The following is a 20,668-nucleotide window of genomic DNA, read 5'->3' as shown; positions in this document are numbered from 1 at the left end:
TTTTTTAACCATGTGACTACATTTGTTAACCATTTCTACCAGCGGTGGATGTAACCCTGAACCTTATGATTCCTTGTAAAAAAAAGTATATTAAAGTTAAAGTACCAATGATAGTCACACACACACTAGGTGTGGCGAAATTCTTCTCTGCATTTGACCCATCACCCTTGTTCACCCCCTGGGAGGTGAGGGGAGCAGTGGGCAGCAGCGGTGGCCGCGCCGGGAATCATTTTTGGTGATTTAACCCCCAATTCCAAGCCTTGATGCAGTCTATTTGGACCATGTTAACACAGGTCCGCTTGCTTAAATGAAGTTGCCTTTTGTTTTTGTGTTTGCACCGTTATTGTTTGGGAGTCAAGATTGCAACTATATATTTAACTGTAAGCCACCCTGGGTGTGCAGGTTGCAATCACACTAAACTTTGAAGTCAAGTACAAAACCCAAAAGCAGTGAAGTTGTGTAAATGGTAAATAAAAAGAGAATACAACAAATCCTTTTCAACTTATATTCAATTGAATAGACTGCAAAGACAAGATATTTCATGTTCACACTGAGAAACCTTGTTATTTTTTGCAAATATTAGCTCATTTGGAATTTGATGTTTCAAAAAAGCTGGCACAAGTGGCAATAAATACTGATAAAGTTGAGGAATGCTCATCAAAGACTTATTTGGAACATCCCACAGGTGAACAGGCTAATTGGGAACAGGTGGGTGCCATGATTGGGTATAAAAGCAGCTTCCATGAAATGCTCAGTCATTCACAAACAAGGACGGGGCGAGGGTCACCACTTTGTCAACAAATGCCTGAGCAAATTGTTGAAGAACAACATTTCTCAAGCAGCTATTGCAAGGAATTTAGGGATTTCACCATCTACGCTCCGTAATATCATCAAAAGGTTCAGAGAATCTGGAGAAATCACTGCACGTAAGCCATGATATTACACACCTTGGATCCCTCAGGCGCTACTGCATCAAAAAGCCACATCAGTGTGTAAAGGATATCACCACATGGGCTCAGGAACACTTCAGAAAACCACTGTCAGTAACTACAGTTGGTCGCTACATCTGTAAGTGCAAGTTAAAACTCTACTATGCAAAGCCAAAGCCATTTATCAACAACACCCAGAAACACTTCGCAGGGCCCGAGCTCATCTAAGATGGACTGATGCAAAGTGGAAAAGTGTTCTGTGGTCTGACGAGTCCACATTTGTTTTTGGAGACTGTGGACGTTGTGTCCTTCGGACAAAAGAGGAAAAGAACCATCCGGACTGTTCTAGGGTGAAAGTGTAAAAGGCAGCATGTGTGATGGTATGGGGGTGTATTAGTGGCCAAGACATGGGTAACTTACACATCTGTGAAGGCACCATTAATGCTGAATAGTTCAGTTTCTTCCATGTAGCCTTTGCTGATAGTATAAAACTCATTCACAATGATAAAAAAGGCAGAAAAATCAGGTCAACCAACCCCACAAGGTTATTTTTCAGGGTGTTGGATGCCCTAATTTCAAGCCTCTTTGCATGTGCTCAGTGCAGACATCATCACCTGTACACAGTATCTTGCTGACTCGCATATTTAATGAGCTGGGAGTGACGTCAGGTGAATAGCACCTATTGAGACAGTTTTTCGGGGGGAAAAAACCCAACAAAAAACGGATTTTTATGGAATTTTGTAACATCAGAGTTAAACAGCACGTGTAGAAGTACTTCAATGGTATAAATGACATATTATGAGTAGTACATTCAGAAATAAGATAACTATTGATATCCACCAATATAAAACACTTAAAAAATAAACATGAACTAAACACACCCAGACAACGAGAACGGGTTCATTAATGATAATAATAAAATATACATCATTAACATGTAATTATAATTAACAGTTTGTTTTCAACATGTTTTCCTAAGCGAAAGATGAGACAGCAATAATAATCGAAACATGTTTTAGGAACTAGATGAGGCAATTCCTGAATGCTCCAATGCTGAAGTTGAACTGAAATCCTGGAAAAAAAATTTTACGAATTGTTGAAGTCGAGCACACAATTCCTGAACAGGCTGAATATTTTGAAGTTGGAACGGTTTGAATCAGATGAAAAATGTGGGACTTTGAAGAATGTCCCATTGATTTCAACGGGAATTTCAGGAAAAACGGTAATTTGGAATAAAATTGAATGTTCTGAATGAGTTGAAATGATTGGTGTTGGAATTTTTCAAATCGGTCGAGAATTGTTGAAGTAGTAACATGTTGATTGATTGATGGATTGATTGAAACTTTTACTAGTAGATTGCACAGTACAGTACATATTCCGTACAATTGACCACTAAATGGTAACACCCCAATCAGTTTTTCAACTTGTTTAAGTCGAGGTCCACGTTAATCAATTCATGGTAGAATTGTTGAATTGAGAAATGGTATTACGGAATTCCTGGAAAACCGGGAATTTTTCCAGTTCAAAAAACAAATACGTTTTTTGCCTTAAGAGGAATGTTTTGACGGTATGGGCAATTCATTTTGAATAGGGAAAAATGTCCCGGAAAACCATAGAATTCTGGGAAATCTGGGAATTTTTCCAGTTCAAAAAACAAATTGTTTTTTTGCCCTAATTAAGAGGAATGTTTTGATGGTAGAACAGTTGAAATGTGTTGAAAATAGTGTAAGGAGTAGTCGCCAGAAAAAAAGGTGAAAATAGAGCTTTGGAAAACCAGGAATTTTAGAAAATCCTGGAATTTTTTGGAACTTGGAAAAAAGGCAGTTTGAATTTTCGTGATGGTGGAATGTGTTGAAGGTAGAATAGTTTGAATGGGTTGAAAAATGTGGAAATGGTGGAAGTTTGAAAAATGGCCAAATCATTTTGAATGGGAAAAATGTCCCGGAAAACCTTAGAATTCTGGGAAATCTGGGAATTTTTCCAGTTCAAAAAACAAATGGTTTTTTTGCCCTAATTAAGAGGAATGTTTTGATGGTAGAACAGTTGAAATGTGTTGAAAATAGTGTAAGGAGTAGTCGCCAGAAAAAAAGGTGAAAATAGAGCTTTGGAAAACCAGGAATTTTGGAAAATCCTGGAATTTTTTGGAACTCTGAAAAAAGGCAGTTTGAATTTTCGGGATGGTGGAATGTGTTGAAGGTAGAATGGTTTGAATGGGTTGAAAAATGTGGAAATGGTGGAAGTTTGAAAAATGGCCAAATCATTTTGAATGGGAAAATTTTCTCGGAAAACCTTTGAATTTTGGGAAATCTGGGAATTTTTCCAGTTCAAAAAACAAGTTCGTTTTTTGCCCTAATTAAGAGGAATGTTTTGATGATAGAACAGTTGAAATGCGTTGAAAAATGTGTAAGGAGTAGTCGCCAGAAAAAAGGGTGAAAATAGAGCTTTGGAAAACCAGAAATTTTGGAAAACCCTGGAATTTTTTTTTAATTTGGAAAAAGGCAGTTTGAATTTCCAGGACAGTGGAATGTGTTGAAGGTGGAATGGTTTGAATAGGTTGAAACATTTGGAAATTGTTGAAGCTTGAGAAATGGCCAATTCATTTTGAATGGGAAAAATGTCCCGGAAAACCTTAGAATTCTGGGAAATCTGGGAATTTTTCCCGTTCAAAAAACAAATTTGTTTTTTGCCCTAATTAAGAGGAATGTTTTGATGGTAGAACAGTTGAAATGCGTTGAAAAATGTGTAAGGAGTAGTCGCCAGAAAAAAGGGGGAAAATAGAGCTTTGGAAAACCAGGAATTTTGGAAAATCCTGGAATTTTTGGGAACTTGGAAAAAAGGCAGTTTGAATCTCCAAGACGGTGGAATGTGTTGAAGGTGGAATGGTTTGAAACATGTGGAAATGGTTGAAGTTTGAAAAAAGGCCAATTCATTTTGAATGGGAAAAATGTCCCGGAAAACCTTAGAATTCTGGGAAATCTGGGAATTTGTCAAGGGAAAGCCCGCGATTCCAGAATTGGCTGAACAGTTTGAAGTTGGAACGCTTTGAATCGGGTGAAAAATGTGGAAGGTAGAGCGCGCCAAAATATGGAAAAGAATAATAAATATAATAATTTTAGTGTGTAAAACCATGAGTGTACACAGTAGACCTTTGTTGCTTGGAGGGACAACGTGGATACAAAAAGGACTTCATATCCCAGAGTTCCTTGCGGCACCGCCGGACGTCTGAAGAGACAACAGCTTCGCCTGCTGCTCGGCATCTTTTCCCCGCGACGGAGCCCGAGAAGACACGGAGAGAAGAAGGCAAGAGAGGACGATGGCGGTCGCGGCTGAGGGAGGTTTGTGCGGCGTGAAGGTGATGTGTCGCTTCCGGCCGCTGAACGACGCGGAGCTCGGCCGCGGGGACAAATCCATCCCCAAATTCAGCGGCGACGACACGGTGGTGGTGTCGGTGAGTAACACGCCGGAAGTTGCGGTACCACGCGTTACATTTGGACGACGTGATCTATTGTTTGATTGACGGCTTGGAAAAACCTTGACTGCTGGGAAATGGAATGAAATGAGCTCTGGTTGCTATGGCAACAGCAGGGCGGCGAGGTGTTTGTCGCCACAGCAACAAGGTGCATGCTGGGATTGTTTGTGATTGTTGGGGTGTGGCCCCTGGGGTGTCCAAAGTGTGGCTCGGGGGGCCAAATATAAACAACAAAAGTGGAAATAAAAAGAGCGGACCAGAACATGTTGAAGCTAATGGGTGAGGGCCGACATCCGGGCAACTGAGCTACATACGGGTTCTTCCAGCCATAGCAACCAGACTGGCGTTGAAAACAAACCGTTGCCATTACTCTTTAACCTGTCGACCTACACCGGTTAAACCCGTCATTCTGCCTCCAAAATGCCGAAAAACGGTGTTGTTTTTGGTTGTGCTAACCACAACTGGAAACAGGGAAAACAAAGGTTGTATTTTGTTCTGCCAAAGCGCGATAAAAGCCCACAGAGACGAGACAAATGGAGTAGTCGCCAGAAAAAAGGGTGAAAATAGGACTTCGGAAAACCAGAAATTTTGGTAAATCCTGGAATTTTTAAGAACTTGGAAAAAGGGCAGTTTGAATTTCTGGGACGGTGGAATATGTTGAAGGTGGAATGGTTTGAATAGGTTGAAAAATATGGAAATGGTTGAAGTTTGAAAAAAGGCCAGTTCATTTTGAATGGGAAAAATGTCCCGGAAAGCCTTAGAATTCTGGGAAATCTGGGAATTTTTCCCATTCAAAAAACAAATTTGTTTTTTGCCCTAATTAAGAGGAATGTTTTGATGGTAGAACAGTTGAAATGCGTTGAAAAATTATAAAAAAAATGTATTGTAGTCGCAAGATAAAAGGGGGAAAATAGAGCTTTGGAAAACCAGGAATTTTGGAAAATCCTGGAATTTTTGGGAACTTGGAAAAAAGGCAGTTTGAATCTCCAAGACGGTGGAATGTGTTGAAGGTGGAATGGTTTGAAACATGTGGAAATGGTTGAAGTTTGAAAAATGGCCAATTCATTTTGAATGGGAAAAATGTCCTGGAAAACCTTAGAATTCTGGGAAATCTGGGAATTTTTCCCGTTCAAAAAACAAATTTGTTTTTTGCCCTAATTAAGAGGAATGTTTTGATGGTAGAACAGTTGAAATGCGTTGAAAAATTATATAAAAAAATGTATTGTAGTCGCAAGATAAAAGGGGGAAAATAGAGCTTTGGAAAACCAGGAATTTTGGAAAATCCTGGAATTTTTGGGAACTTGGAAAAAAGGCAGTTTGAATCTCCAAGACGGTGGAATGTGTTGAAGGTGGAATGGTTTGAAACATGTGGAAATGGTTGAAGTTTGAAAAAAAGGCCAATTCATTTTGAATGGGAAAAATGTCCCGGAAAACCTTAGAATTCTGGGAAATCTGGGAATTTTTCCCGTTCAAAAAACAAATTTGTTTTTTGCCTTAATTAAGAGGAATGTTTTGATGGTAGAACAGTTGAAATGCGTTGAAAAATTATAAAAAATGTATTGTGGTCGCAAGATAAAAGGGGGAAAATAGAGCTTTGGAGAACCAGGAATTTTGGAAAATCCTGGAATTTTTGGGAACTTGGAAAAAAGGCAGTTTGATTGTGTTGATTGTTTGTGTTTGTGATTGTTGGGGTGTGGCCCCTGGGGTGTCCAAAGTGTGGCTCGGGGGGCCAAATATAAACAACAAAAGTGGAAATAAAAAGAGCGGACCAGAACATGTTGAAGCTAATGAGTGAGGGCCGACATCCGGGCAACTGAGCTACATACGGGTTCTTCCAGCCATAGCAACCAGACTGGCGTTGAAAACAAACCGTTGCCATTACTCTTTAACCTGTCGACCTACGCTGGTTAAACCCGTCATTCTGCCTCCAAAATGCCGAAAAACGGTGTTGTTTTTGGTTGTGCTAACCACAACTGGAAACAGGGAAAACAAAGGTTGTATTTTGTTCTGCCAAAGCGCGATAAAAGCCCACAGAGACGAGACAAATGGCTCGCAGCTTTACACCGGGAAAACGAGGACGGTTCTCACTGGAGTCCCCCAAAGTCCCGGGTCGTGCGTTCGGATCACTTCGTTTCTGGTAAATATAAGGAACAAAAATCCACCTTCTTAACCACAACTTGGCTATACCGTCCGTGCTAATGTTGTACTTGTTGAATTTGTACCTTATAACGTTCGACAGCTGAAGTTGTTGTTGTACAAAAATAACATGCGGTATATACTATATAGTCTATAGCAGGGGTCACCAACCTTTTTGAAACCAAGAGCTACTTCTTGGGTAGTGATTAATGCGAAGGGCTACCAGTTTGATACACACTTAAATAAATTGCCAGAAATAGCCAATTTGCTCAATTTACCTTTAACTCTATGTTATTATTAATAATGAATGATATTTACACTTAATTGAACGGTTTAAAAGAGGAGAAAACAAGAAAAAAATGACAATTAAATTTTGAAACATAGTTTATCTTCAATTTCGACTCTTTAAAATTCAAAATTCAACCGAAAAAAAGAAGAGAAAAACTAGCTAATTCGAATGTTTTTGAAAAAAATAAAAAAAATAATTTATGGAACATCATTAGTAATTTTTCCTGATTAAGATTAATTTTAGAATTTTGATGACATGTTTTAAATAGGTTAAAATCCAATCTACACTTTGTTAGAATATATAACAAATTGGACCAAGCTATATTTCTAACAAAGACAAATCATTATTTCTTCTAGATTTTCCAGAACAAAAATTTTAAAAGAAATTCAAAAGACTTTGAAATAAGATTTAAATTTGATTCTACAGATTTTCTAGATTTGCCAGAATAATTTTTTTGAATTTTAATCATAATACGTTTGAAGAAATATATCACAAATATTCTTCGTCGAAAAAACAGAAGCTAAAATGAAGAATTAAATTAAAATGTATTTATTATTCTTTACAATAAAAAAATAAATGTACTTGAACATTGATTTAAATTGTCAGGAAAGAAGAGGAAGGAATTTAAAAGGTAAAAAGGTATATGTGTTTAAAAATCCTAAAATCATTTTTAAGGTTGTATTTTTTCTCTAAAATTGTCTTTCTGAAAGTTATAAGAAGCAAAGTAAAAAAAATTAATGAATTTATTTAAACAAGTGAAGACCAAGTCTTTAAAATATTTTCTTGGATTTTCAAATTCTATTTGAGTTTTGTCTCTCTTAGAATTAAAAATGTCGGGCAAAGCGAGACCAGCTTGCTAGTAAATAAATAACATTTAAAAAATAGAGGCAGCTCACTGGTAAGTGCTGCTATTTGAGCTATTTTTAGAACAGGCCAGCGGGCTACTCACCGCGTTGGTGACCCCTGGTCTATAGCCTAGCTAGCTATTTTCGAAAACCGGTTTCGTTTAAATTTGCACTTAACAGTTGGGTTTTTAAAAAACAATAAACCCTATAATTTTCATGTTGCCCTCAAATCTCTCAATATTTTATACACTAACACTTGAGCTTGTTGATAACTTCCGCGTCTCTTTCTTAGTAGCGCGCAGGCTAAGCTAACTAGCAAGCTAAGCTAGGCCTGAGAAGCTTTAAAGTTCACTGAGACGAGTCTGACGCAAATAATACATTTTCGTTTTTTCACACGATATGCGAATAAGTAAAAATGCGTAAATGAAGGATTTAACGCCGACTTCCAAGCCACAACGCTCGTTAAATGCTTTTTCTGTCAATGCTGTGTTCGCTGTGAGCTGCTTTGTTTTCAATGAATTCCCGGTTGCTACGGGATTGGTAGGCGGAAGTGACGTAGGTCCGCCCTCACCCATAACACAAAGCTGACATGTTTGAACATCTATAAAGTGCGGCCCGCAGCTTGAGTGCCACCCATTTTCTACCGCTTGTCCCTTTGTGAAGCCTACAAAATGTACAAAAGCAGTGAAGTTGTCACGTTGTGTAAATGGTAAATAAAAAGAGAATACAACAAATCCTTTTCAACTTATATTCAATTGAATAGACTGCAAAGACAAGATATTTAACGTTGGAACTGGTAAACTTTATTTTTTTGTAAATATTAGCTGATTTGGAATTTGATGCCTGCGACATGTTTCCAAAAAGCTGGCACAAGTGGCAAAAAAGGGTGAGAAAGTTGAGGAATGCTCATCAAAGACTTATTTGGAACATCCCACAGGTGAACAGGCTATTTGGGAACAGGTGGGTGCCATGATTGGGTATAAAAGCAGCTTCCATGAAATGCTCAGTCATTCACAAACAAGGACGGGGGCGAGGGTCACCACTTTGTCAACAAATGCCTGAGCAAATTGTTTAAGAACAACATTTCTCAAGCAGCTATTGCAAGGAATTTAGGGATTTCACCATCTACGCTCCGTAATATCATCAAAAGGTTCGGAGAATCTGGAGAAATCGCTGCACGTAAGCGGCAAGGCCCGTGGCTTTCGATACATCAGGCGGTACTGCATCAAAAAGTATGTAAAGGATGTCACCACATGGACTCAGGAACACTTCAGAAAACCACTGTCAGTAACTACAGTTGGTCGCTACATCTGTAAGTGCAAGTTAAAACTCTACTGTGCAAAGCCACAGCCATTTATCAACAACACCCAGAAACGCTTCGCTGGGCCCGAGCTCATGTAAGATGGACTGATGCAAAGTGGGAAAGTGTTCTGTGGTCTGACGAGTCCACATTTGTTTTTGGAGACTGTGGACCAAAGAGGAAAAAAACCATCCGGACTGCAATAAAAAACAACAGTCAGACATTAAACTTTTTTCCACAAAACTGAAAGGAAGATCAGAAGTGTGAGCACTAGAACTGGGTGTAGTAATGCACAAATGGAGCCAATTGTTTTTAATGTACTTTCATTTTGTACTTTGACATGGCTTACCTATTGGTAGCAATGTTTCATTGTACTGTCCCTGTCTAATAAATACATCAGTAAGTAAATAAAATTGAACAAAAGAGCAAAAAGAGCAAAAGCTGAACATTTGAAAGTCTAAGTATCGGGCATGTGAAATGTCTGCAATCTGAGTTTTTAAACATTCATTTTCGCATCAAAATATCAGTTAGGCTTTTTTTTTTTTTTATGAATTATCAAAAAGATAGGATCAAAACAAAATATGTTGACCGCTTCACAAAGTGTCGCCAAATAAAACCTACCACTCCACTTCGATTTAAAGACAGCACAGGTCCATTCCAGGTGGTTGATAATACGTAGGCTTGTGTTTTTCGTTGATCTCTGTTGGACTAACTCCAATTGATCAGACGTTCTCTGACATTCCACACTAGAAAAGAATACAAGTATGTATGATTTGTGCTGTTATGTGTGGGATCAGGATCAGTCGTGGATGGGGGAGGGGGGGGGGCACAGATTTGGTGACCACAGATGATGTGCTAGCTGTCCAAAGTCGGGACCCAGGGTGGACCACTCATCTGTGCATCAGTTGGGGACGTCTCTGTGCTGCTGACCTGTCTCCACTCAAGATGATCTCCTGCTGGCCCCACTATGGACTGGACTCTCACACTATTATGTTAGATCCACTATGGACTGGACTCTCACACCATTATGTTAGATCCACTATGGACTGGACTCTCTCACTATTATGTTAGATCCACTATGGACTGGACTCTCACACTATTATGTAGATCCACTATGGACTGGACTCTCACACTATTATGTAGATTCACTATGGACTGGACTCTCACAATATTATGTTAGATCCACTATGGACTGGACTCCCACTATTATGTTAGATCCACTATGGACTGGACTCTCACACTATTATGTTAGATTCACTATGGACTGGACTCTCACAATATTATGTTAGATCCACTATGGACTGGACTCCCACTATTATGTTAGATCCACTATGGACTGGACTCTCACACTATTATGTCAGATTCACTATGGACTGGACTCTCACAATATTATGTTAGATCCACTATGGACTGGACTCTCACTATTATGTTAGATCCACTATGGACTGGATTCTCACACTATTATGTTAGATCCACTATGGACTGGACTCTCACTATTATGTTAGATCCACTATGGACTGGATTCTCACACTATTATGTTAGATCCACTATGGACTGGACTCTCACTATTATGTTAGATCCACTATGGACTGGACTCTCACTATTATGTTAGATCCACTATGGACTGGATTCTCACACTATTATGTTAGATCCACTATGGACTGGACTCTCACTATTATGTTATATCCACTATGGACTGAACTCTCACTATTATGTTAGATCCACTATGGACTGGACTCTCACTATTATGTTATATCCACTATGGACTGGACTCTCACCCTATTATGTAGATCCACTATGGACTGGACTCTCACACTATTATGTTAGATCCACTATGGACTGGACTCTCACACTATTATGTTAGATCCAGTATGGACTGGACTCTCACTATTATATTAGATCCACAATGGTTTGGACTCTCACTATTATGTTAGATCCCCTATGAACTGGACTCTCACTATTATGTTAGATCCACTATGGACTGGACTCCTACATTATTATGTTAGATCCACTATGGACTGGACTCCTACAATATTATGTTAGATCCACTATGGACTGGACTCTCACTATTATGTTAGATCCACTATGGACTGGACTCTCACACTATTAACTAGATCCACTATGGACTGGACTCTCACTATTATGTTAGATCCACTATGGACTGGACTCTCACACTATTAACTAGATCCACTCAACGTCCATTGCACCGGTCGCCCGGGGGGGGGCACATCTTTGGTCCCCTCCAAGGTTCCTCATTGTTATCCCATGGGTTGAGTTTTTCCTTGCCCTGATGTGGGATCTGAGCCGAGGATGTGGTTGTGGCTTGTGCAGCCCTTTGAGACACTCGTGATTTAGGGCTATATAAGTAAACATTGATTGATTGACACGCTGGCACTTACGCTGCATGCCGCGGGGGACAGTGAGAAAATATTCTGGCAGTGACTAAGCAGGAAGGGGCTGGGAACATGTTTTCAGTAGAGTTTCACATGATTGTCATTGATTGTTTGTACTTCGTGTACACCGGGTTTTTACGCTATCGTCTACGAGTAACAACGTGCTATTTATGCAGATTAAAAAAACAACAATCATGAAAGATTATTATTCAGTCAATGTACCCGTTTTTGTTTCCATACCGTCAACATGCAGCTAAAAGGGCGTACAGTGTAGTTATTTTCATGGTTGTCATTTCTCTCTTCAGCCATAATCCTGTTTCCACCTATCAGCTAGTCTTGGTTCAGGTATGTGGTCTACTTAGAGCCTAAGGTTCTTTGTTGTTGGTCTTGTATTTGCTAACGTGTTTCTTTCTCTTCTCTTTGAACTTATCAAGGTTTTAAGAAAAGTCGATTGTCTTATTTGATGGACTGTTTTGTGTGTTTCAGGGGAAGCCGTACGTATTTGACAGAGTTCTCCCGCCGAACATTGAGCAGCCGCAGGTGTACGAAATGTGCGCCCGCCACATCGTCAAAGGTGATGCACTAAACTAGAGATGGACTTTTCAAAGAAATGGGCTTGATTGGTTGTCCATGTACAAACCCCAAAAGCAGTGAAGTTGTCACGTTGTGTAAATGGTCAATAAAAAGAGAATACAACAAATCAATTTCAACTTATATTCAATTAAATAGACTGCAAAGACAAGATATTTCATGTTCACACTGAGAAACTTTTGTTATTTTTTGCAAAAAATCATGAACTTAGAATTTAATGGCAGCAACACATTTCAAAAAAGTAGTCAGAGGGGCATTGTTAGCACCTCAGTGAGAGTCGAGTCTTAGCTCAGTATCTATGACTCAGTGAGAGTTGAGTCTTAGCTCAGTATCTATGACTCAGTGAGAGTCGAGTCTTAGCTCAGTATCTATGACTCAGTGAGAGTCGAGTCTTAGCTCAGTATCTATGACTCAGTGAGAGTCGAGTCTTAGCTCAGTATCTATGACTCAGTGAGAGTCGAGTCTTAGCTCAGTATCTATGACTCAGTGAGAGTCGAGTCTTTGTTCATTTTCTATAATTTAGTGGGAGTCGAGTCCTCGTTCATTTTCTATGATTCAGTGAGAGTCAAGTCTTTGTTCAGTATCTAATTCAGTGAGAGTGGAGTCTTTGCTCAGTATCTATGACTCAGCGAGAGTTGTTTGTCGAGTCTTTGTTCCATTTCTATGATTCAGTGAGAATTAGATCTTCATTCAGGATATGTAATTCGGTTAAAGTTGAGTCTATGTTCAGTATCTGTAATTCAGTGAGTCGAGTCTTCGCTGAGTATCTATGACTTCATTGAGAGTCGAGTGTTAGCTCAGTATCTATTACTTAGTGAGTCGAGTCCTCGTTCATTTTCTATGATTCAGTGAGTCGAGTTCTCATTCATTTTCTATGATTAAGTGAGAGCAGAGTCTTCGCTTAGTATCTAATTCAGTGAGAGTCGAATCTTTGCTCAGTATCTATGACTCAGCGAGAGTCGAGTCTATATTCATTTTCTATGATTCAGTGAAAGTCGAGTCTTTGTTCAGTATCTGTAATTCAGTGAGAATTAAGTCTTTGTTCAGTACAGTATATGTAATTCAGTTAAAGTTGAGTCTTTGTTCAGTATCTGTGACTCAGTGAGAGTCGAGTCATCCTTCACTATTTGTAATTCAGGGATTGCCATCATTTCAGTATCTGAAACGCCGTGAGAGTCGAGTCGTCCTTCGGAATCTGAAATTCAGTGAGAGTTGAGCAATCAGTATCTGTGGTTCAGTGAGACTTGAGTCTTTGTTCGGTATCTAGGATTCAGTGAGAGTTGAGCAATCAGTCAGTATCTGTGATTCAATGAGAGTCGGGTCATTGTTCAGTATCTATGCTTTGGTGAGGGTTGAGCCTTCTTCAGCATCTATGATTTAGTGAGAGTCGGGTCTTCGTTCAGTATCTGACATTTGGTGAGAGTCCAGTCCATAGTGGATCTAACATAATAGTGTGAGAATCCAGTCCATAGTGGATCTAACATAATAGTGTGAGAATCCAGTCCATAGTGGATCTAACATAATAGTGTGAGACTCCAGTCCATAGTGGATCTAACATAATAGTGTGAGAGTCCAGTCCATAGTGGATCTAACATAATAGTGTGAGACTCCAGTCCATAGTGGATCTAACATAATAGTGTGAGAGTCCAGTCCATAGTGGATATAACATAATAGTGTGAGAGTCCAGTCCATAGTGGATATAACATAATAGTGTGAGAGTCCAGTCCATAGTGGATCTAACATAATAATGAGAGTCCAGTCCATAGTGGATCTAACATAATAATGAGAGTCCAGTCCATAGTGGATCTAACATAATAGTGTGAGAGTCCAGTCCATAGTGGATCTAACATAATAATGAGAGTCCAGTCCATAGTGGATCTAGTTAATAGTGTGAGAGTCCAGTCCATAGTGGATCTAACATAATAATGAGAGTCCAGTCCGTAGTGGATCTAACATAATGAGAGTCCAGTCCATAGTGGATCTAACATAATAATGAGAGTCCAGTCCATAGTGGATCTAACATAATAGTGTGAGAGTCCAGTCCATAGTGGATCCAACATAATAATGAGAGTCCAGTCCATAGTGGATCTAGTTAATAGTGTGAGAGTCTAGTCCATAGTGGATCTAACATAATAGTGTGAGAGTCCAGTCCATAGTGGATCTAACATAATAGTGAGAGTCCAGTCCATAGTGGATCTAACATAATAATGAGAGTCCAGTCCATAGTGGATCTAACATAATAGTGTGAGAGTCCAGTCCATAGTGGATCTAACATAATAATGAGAGTCCAGTCCATAGTGGATCTAGTTAATAGTGTGAGAGTCCAGTCCATAGTGGATCTAACATAATAATGAGAGTCCAGTCCGTAGTGGATCTAACATAATGAGAGTCCAGTCCATAGTGGATCTAACATAATAATGAGAGTCCAGTCCATAGTGGATCTAACATAATAGTGTGAGAGTCCAGTCCATAGTGGATCCAACATAATAATGAGAGTCCAGTCCATAGTGGATCTAGTTAATAGTGTGAGAGTCTAGTCCATAGTGGATCTAACATAATAGTGAGAGTCCAGTCCATAGTGGATCTAGTTAATAGTGTGAGAGTCCAGTCCATAGTGTGGCCAGCAGGAGATCATCTTGAGTGGAGACAGGTCAGCAGCACAGAGACGTCCCCAACTGATGCACAGATGAGTGGTCCACCCTGGATCCCGACTTTGGACAGCTAGCGCCTCATCCAAAAACAAAGACTGTGTCTGAAAAGGAGCAGGAAAACACAAAACTACAGTATATGATGTCAGATTACCTTTTTCCTAAACCTAAACATATTTGCAGAATGTTTGATATGTAATTATATGATGTGTATTTATTATTGATGAACTACAAAATATACAATACAGGATGTCCTCACATGGCAGAATGACATAATTGTGTGTTTCAGATGTGTTGGGCGGTTACAACGGAACCATCTTTGCGTACGGTCAAACGTCATCAGGAAAAACGCACACGATGGAGGTGAGTTGGACATCACATTCGGTTTTTTGGTGGGTTCCTAAAAACCTCTCCTTGTTCAAGGGTCAACTACACGACTGCCGGCTGATGGGAATCATTCCCCGCATCGCCACAGACATCTTTGACCACATCTACTCCATGAATGAGAACCTGGAATTCCACATCAAGGTGACTCGACTCCCACTAAATTATAGAAAATGAACGAAGACTCGACTCTCACTGAGTCATAGATACTGAGCAAAGACTCGACTCTCGCTGAGTCATAGACACTGAGCAAAGACTCGACTCTCACTGAGTCATAGATACTGAGCAAAGACTCGACTCTCACTGAGTCATAGACACTGAGCAAAGACTTGACTCTCACTGAGTCATAGATACTGAGCAAAGACTCCACTCTCACTGAGTCATAGATACTGAGCAAAGACTCGACTCTCACTGAGTCATAGACACTGAGCAAAGACTCGACTCTCACTGAGTCATAGACACTGAGCAAAGACTCGACTCTCACTGAGTCATAGACACTGAGCAAAGACTCGACTCTTGCTGAGTCATAGAAACTAAGCAAAGACTCCACTCTCACCGAATCATAGAAAATGAACAAGGACTCGACTCCCGCTAAATTATATGAAAATGAACGAAGACTCGACTCTCACTGAGAAATAGATACTGAGCAAAGACTCGACTCTCACTGAGTCATAGACACTGAGCAAAGACTCGACTCTCGCTGAGTCATAGACACTAAGCGACGACTTGACTCTCTCTGAGTCATAGACACTAAGCGACGACTCGACTCTCTCTGAGTCATAGACACTAAGCAAAGACTCGACTCTCTCTGAGTCATAGACACTAAGCGACGACTCGACTCTCACTGAGTCATAGACACTGAGCAAAGACTCGACTCTCTGAGTCATAGACACTAATCGACGACTCGACTCTCTCTGAGTAATAGACACTGAGCAAAGACTAGACTCTCACTGAATCATAGACACTGAGCAAAGACTCGACTCTCACTGAGTCATAGACACTGAGCGACGACTCGACTCTCTCTGAGTCATAGACACTAAGCAAAGACTCGACTCTCACTGAGTCATAGAAATTAAGCGAAGGCTCGTCTCTCACTGAGTCATAGACACTGAGCAAAGACTCGACTCTCTCTGAGTCATAGACACTAAGCGACGACTCGACTCTCACTGAGTCATAGAAATTAAGCAAAGGCTCGTCTCTCACTGAGTCATAGACACTGAGCAAAGACTCGACTCTCGCTGAGTCATAGACACTAAGCGACGACTCGACTCTCTGAGTCATAGACACTAATCGACGACTCGACTCTCTCTGAGTCATAGACACTGAGCAAAGACTAGACTCTCACTGAATCATAGACACTGAGCAAAGACTAGACTCTCACTGAATCATAGACACTGAGCAAAGACTCGACTCTCACTGAGTCATAGACACTAAGCGACGACTCGACTCTCACTGAGTCATAGAAATTAAGCAAAGGCTCGTCTCTCACTGAGTCATAGACACTGAGCAAAGACTCGACTCTCGCTGAGTCATAGACACTAAGCGACGACTCGACTCTCACTGAGTCATAGACACTAAGCAAAGACTTGACTCTCGCTGAGTCATAGACACTGAGCAAAGACTCGACTCTCGCTGAGTCATAGACACTAAGCGACGACTCGACTCTCTGAGTCATAGACACTAATCGACGACTCGACTCTCTCTGAGTCATAGACACTGAGCAAAGACTAGACTCTCACTGAATCATAGACACTGAGCAAAGACTCGACTCTCACTGAGTCATAGACACTAAGCGACGACTCGACTCTCACTGAGTCATAGAAATTAAGCAAAGGCTCGTCTCTCACTGAGTCATAGACACTGAGCAAAGACTCGACTCTCGCTGAGTCATAGACACTAAGCGACGACTCGACTCTCACTGAGTCATAGACACTAAGCAAAGACTTGACTCTCGCTGAGTCATAGACACTGAGCAAAGACTCGACTCTCGCTGAGTCATAGACACTAAGCGACGACTCGACTCTCTGAGTCATAGACACTAATCGACGACTCGACTCTCTCTGAGTCATAGACACTGAGCAAAGACTAGACTCTCACTGAATCATAGACACTGAGCAAAGACTCGACTCTCACTGAGTCATAGACACTAAGCGACGACTCGACTCTCACTGAGTCATAGAAATTAAGCAAAGACTCGACTCTCGCTGAGTCATAGACACTAAGCGACGACTCGACTCTCACTGAGTCATAGACACTAAGCAAAGACTTGACTCTCGCTGAGTCATAGACACTAAGCAAAGACTCGACTCTCACTGAGTCATAGGTATTGAGCGATGACTCGACTCTCACTGAGTCATAGACACTGAGCAAAGACTCGACTCTCACTGAGTCATAGACACTGAGCAAAGACTCGACTCTCACTGAGTCATAGACACTGAGCAAAGACTCGACTCTCACTGAGTCATAGACACTGAGCAAAGACTCGACTCTCACTGAGTCATAGACACTGAGCAAAGACTCGACTCCCACTAAATTAGATACTGAGTGAAGACTTATTAATTGACTTTGAGCAGAAAAATTTACCGAATGTTTACAGTTCTTTTAGACTCGGGACATAATAGACACATTTTTTTATGGTGCAAAATAACCCGCAGTGGGGCCAATGAAATTTGCAAGTACCGAAACTTTGACAAAAAAAATGTGACACTTGTTACTCTGTTAGCATGCTAACATTAACATGCTCACTTTTTAAGCTAATTTTACACTTTTTACTATAATTCCCCAGCCATACACCTTAGAGTCATAGAACTTGGTATGTGACACAAACTAATTGTTAGCCTCCTAATGTTAGCTTGCTAACATTAGGAGGCTAACTTTTTTAGCTAGGTTTGCAACCGTTTACACCAGAGTCATGTAACTTTGTGCGTGACATTTGTTAACTGTTAGCATGCAAACGATAGCGTGCAGGCGAGCTAACTTAAGCATGCTAAGTTTCTCATCTAATTTTACACTTTTTTTCTCTATTTTTGCAGCCATACACCTTTGAGTCATATACCTTGGTATATGAAACATGCTAATTGTTATCATGCTAACGTTTGCACACATGCTAAATGTTAGCATTTTAATGTAAGCGTGCTAACGTTCTAGGCTAGCTTTGTAGCTCATTGACTGTTGAATCTACAGGTCTCTTATTTTGAAATCTATTTGGATAAAATCCGAGACTTGCTGGATGGTAAGCAAAACACACTTTGAAAAGTATATGCATGAAGTAAAGAACTGTTAATGCATGAATGACAACATATACTTAGAAAAGTATATGCATGAAATAAAAGAATATACTTTGAAACATACAATAGGGAAGGGATTCATATGGCCCCTTTTCTGGGTGGATCTCGTGTGGGGGGGTGTTCATCTTGCAATGCAGTCTGCTGAAAACGATGGGAAGCGTCAGTCTACATAGCAACTGATGCTGTGGTCAAAGTTGGAATTGCCACAAAACACATTTGAAGATAGTCCACACTCTACTACTGTCTGGATAGCTGAAGTGGATAGTACGTTTCATGTGTCAGGTAAACCGCGACGAATGGTGCCATTTGAATCCCCTTCTTACTGTACATGCATGAAATACAAAATGTACTTTGGAACATATGCACATGAAATACAAAATGTACTTTGGAACACATTTGCATGAAATACAAAATGTACTTTGGAACATATGCACATGAAATACAAAATGTACTTTGGAACACATTTGCATGAAATACAAAATGTACTTTGGAACACATATACATGAAATACAAAATGTATTTTGGACCATATTTGCAAGAAATACAAAATGTACTTTGGAACACATTTGCATGAAATACAAAATGTACTTTGGAACATATTTGCAAGAAATACAAAATGTACTTTGGAACATATTTGCAAGAAATACAAAATGTACTTTGGAACACATATACATGAAATACAAAATGTACTTTGGAACATATTTGCAAGAAATACAAAATGTACTTTGGAACACATATACATGAAATACAAAATGTACTTTGGAACATATTTGCAAGAAATACAAAATGTACTTTGGAACATATTTGCATGAAATACAAAATGTACTTTGGAACACATATACATGAAATACAAAATGTACTTTGGAACATATTTGCAAGAAATACAAAATGTACTTTGGAACACATATACATGAAATACAAAATGTACTTTGGAACATATTTGCATGAAATACAAAATGTACTTTGGAACACATCCATCCATCCATCCATCTTCAACCGCTTATCCGGAATCGGGTCGCGGGGACAGCAGCTCCAGCAAAGACCCCCAGACTTCCCTCTCCAGAGCAACATTTGCGACTTCCTCCTGGGGAATCCCGAAGCGTTCCCAGGCCAGAGAGGAGATGTAATCCCCCCATCTGGTCCTTGGTCTGCCGCGGGGCCTCCTCCCAGTGGGACGTGCAACGAGGACCTCCCTAGGGAGACGCTCGTGAGGCATCCGCACGAGATGCCCGAACCACCTAAGCTGGCTCCTTTCCAAGCGAAGGAGCAGCGGCTCTACTCCGAGTCTCTCTCGGGTGACTGCACTTCTCACCCTATCTCTAAGGGAGATGCCAGCCACCCTTCTGAGGAAACTCATTTCGGCCGCTTGTATCCGCGATCTTATTCTTTCGGTCATTACCCACACTTCATGACCATAGGTGAGAGTAGGAATGTAGATAGCTCGGTAGACCGAGAGCTTTGCCTTCTGGCTCAGCTCCCGTTTCGTCACAACAGTGCGGCAGAGAGACTGCAATACTGCCCCAGCTGCTCCGATTCTCCGGCTGATTTCCTTCTCCATCTTTCCCTCACTCGTGAACAAGACCCCGAGATACTTAAACTCCTCCACCTGGGACAGAGTCCTGTCCCCTACCCGGACTGTACAAACCATCGGTTTCCTGCTGAGAACCATGGCCTCAGATTTGGAGATGCTGATCCTCATTCCAGCCGCTGAACACTCGGCTGCGAACCGATCCAGTGAGAGCTGAAGGTCACGAACCGAAGGTGCCATCAGGACCACATCATCTGCAAACAGCAGTGACGCAACCTTTAGCCCCCCGAGACGTATACCCTCTCCGCCATGGCCACGACTCCGCCTAGAAATCCTGTCCATGAAAATCACAAACAGGATAGGTGACAGAGCGCAGCCCCGGCGGAGACCAACCCCCACTGGAAACGGATCCGACTTACATCCAAGCACCCGGACACAACTCTCGCTTTGGTTGTACAGAGATTGGATGGCCCTCAACAGGGTTCCCCTCACTCCGTACTCCCTCAGCACCTCCCACAAGATCTCCCGAGGGACGCGGTCATACGCCTTCTCCAAATCCACAAAACACATGTAGACTGGATAGGCATACTCCCAGGCCCTCTCCAGGATTCCCGCAAGCGTAAAGAGTTGGTCAGTTGTTCCACGACCAGGACGGAATCCACATTGCTCCTCTTGAATCTGAGGTTCGACTATCGGCCGGACCCTCCTTTCCAGTACCTTGGCGTAAACTTTCCCAGGGAGGCTGAGTAGTGTGATACCCCTGTAATTAGCACACACCCTCTGGTCCCCCTTTTTGAAAAGGGGAACCACCACCCCAGTCTGCCACTCCCTCGGCACTGTCCCAGACTTCCACGCAATGTTGAAAAGGC

General features: G+C 40.9%; 1 protein-coding gene across 1 annotated transcript in view; it reads left to right on the top strand.

The window, feature by feature from the left end:
• Positions 1-4,129: 4,129 nt before the first annotated feature.
• LOC133665202 (kinesin heavy chain-like) overlaps positions 4,130-20,668 on the top strand; it is a 43,049-nt gene continuing 26,510 nt past the window's right edge. Inside the window, exons 1-5 of the mRNA XM_062070445.1 lie at positions 4,130-4,377; positions 11,848-11,935; positions 14,890-14,963; positions 15,024-15,128; positions 18,168-18,216. Coding sequence (XP_061926429.1) covers positions 4,243-4,377; positions 11,848-11,935; positions 14,890-14,963; positions 15,024-15,128; positions 18,168-18,216 — 451 coding nt within the window. The 5' untranslated portion in view covers positions 4,130-4,242. The remainder of the gene's footprint in view (positions 4,378-11,847; positions 11,936-14,889; positions 14,964-15,023; positions 15,129-18,167; positions 18,217-20,668) is intronic.

The sequence above is a fragment of the Entelurus aequoreus genome, linkage group LG14 (assembly GCF_033978785.1).
Source record: "Entelurus aequoreus isolate RoL-2023_Sb linkage group LG14, RoL_Eaeq_v1.1, whole genome shotgun sequence".
Classification (NCBI taxonomy): domain Eukaryota; kingdom Metazoa; phylum Chordata; class Actinopteri; order Syngnathiformes; family Syngnathidae; genus Entelurus; species Entelurus aequoreus.
The sequence above is the reverse complement of the archived record's forward strand: the minus strand, read 5'-3'. Positions and strand labels throughout refer to the sequence as shown.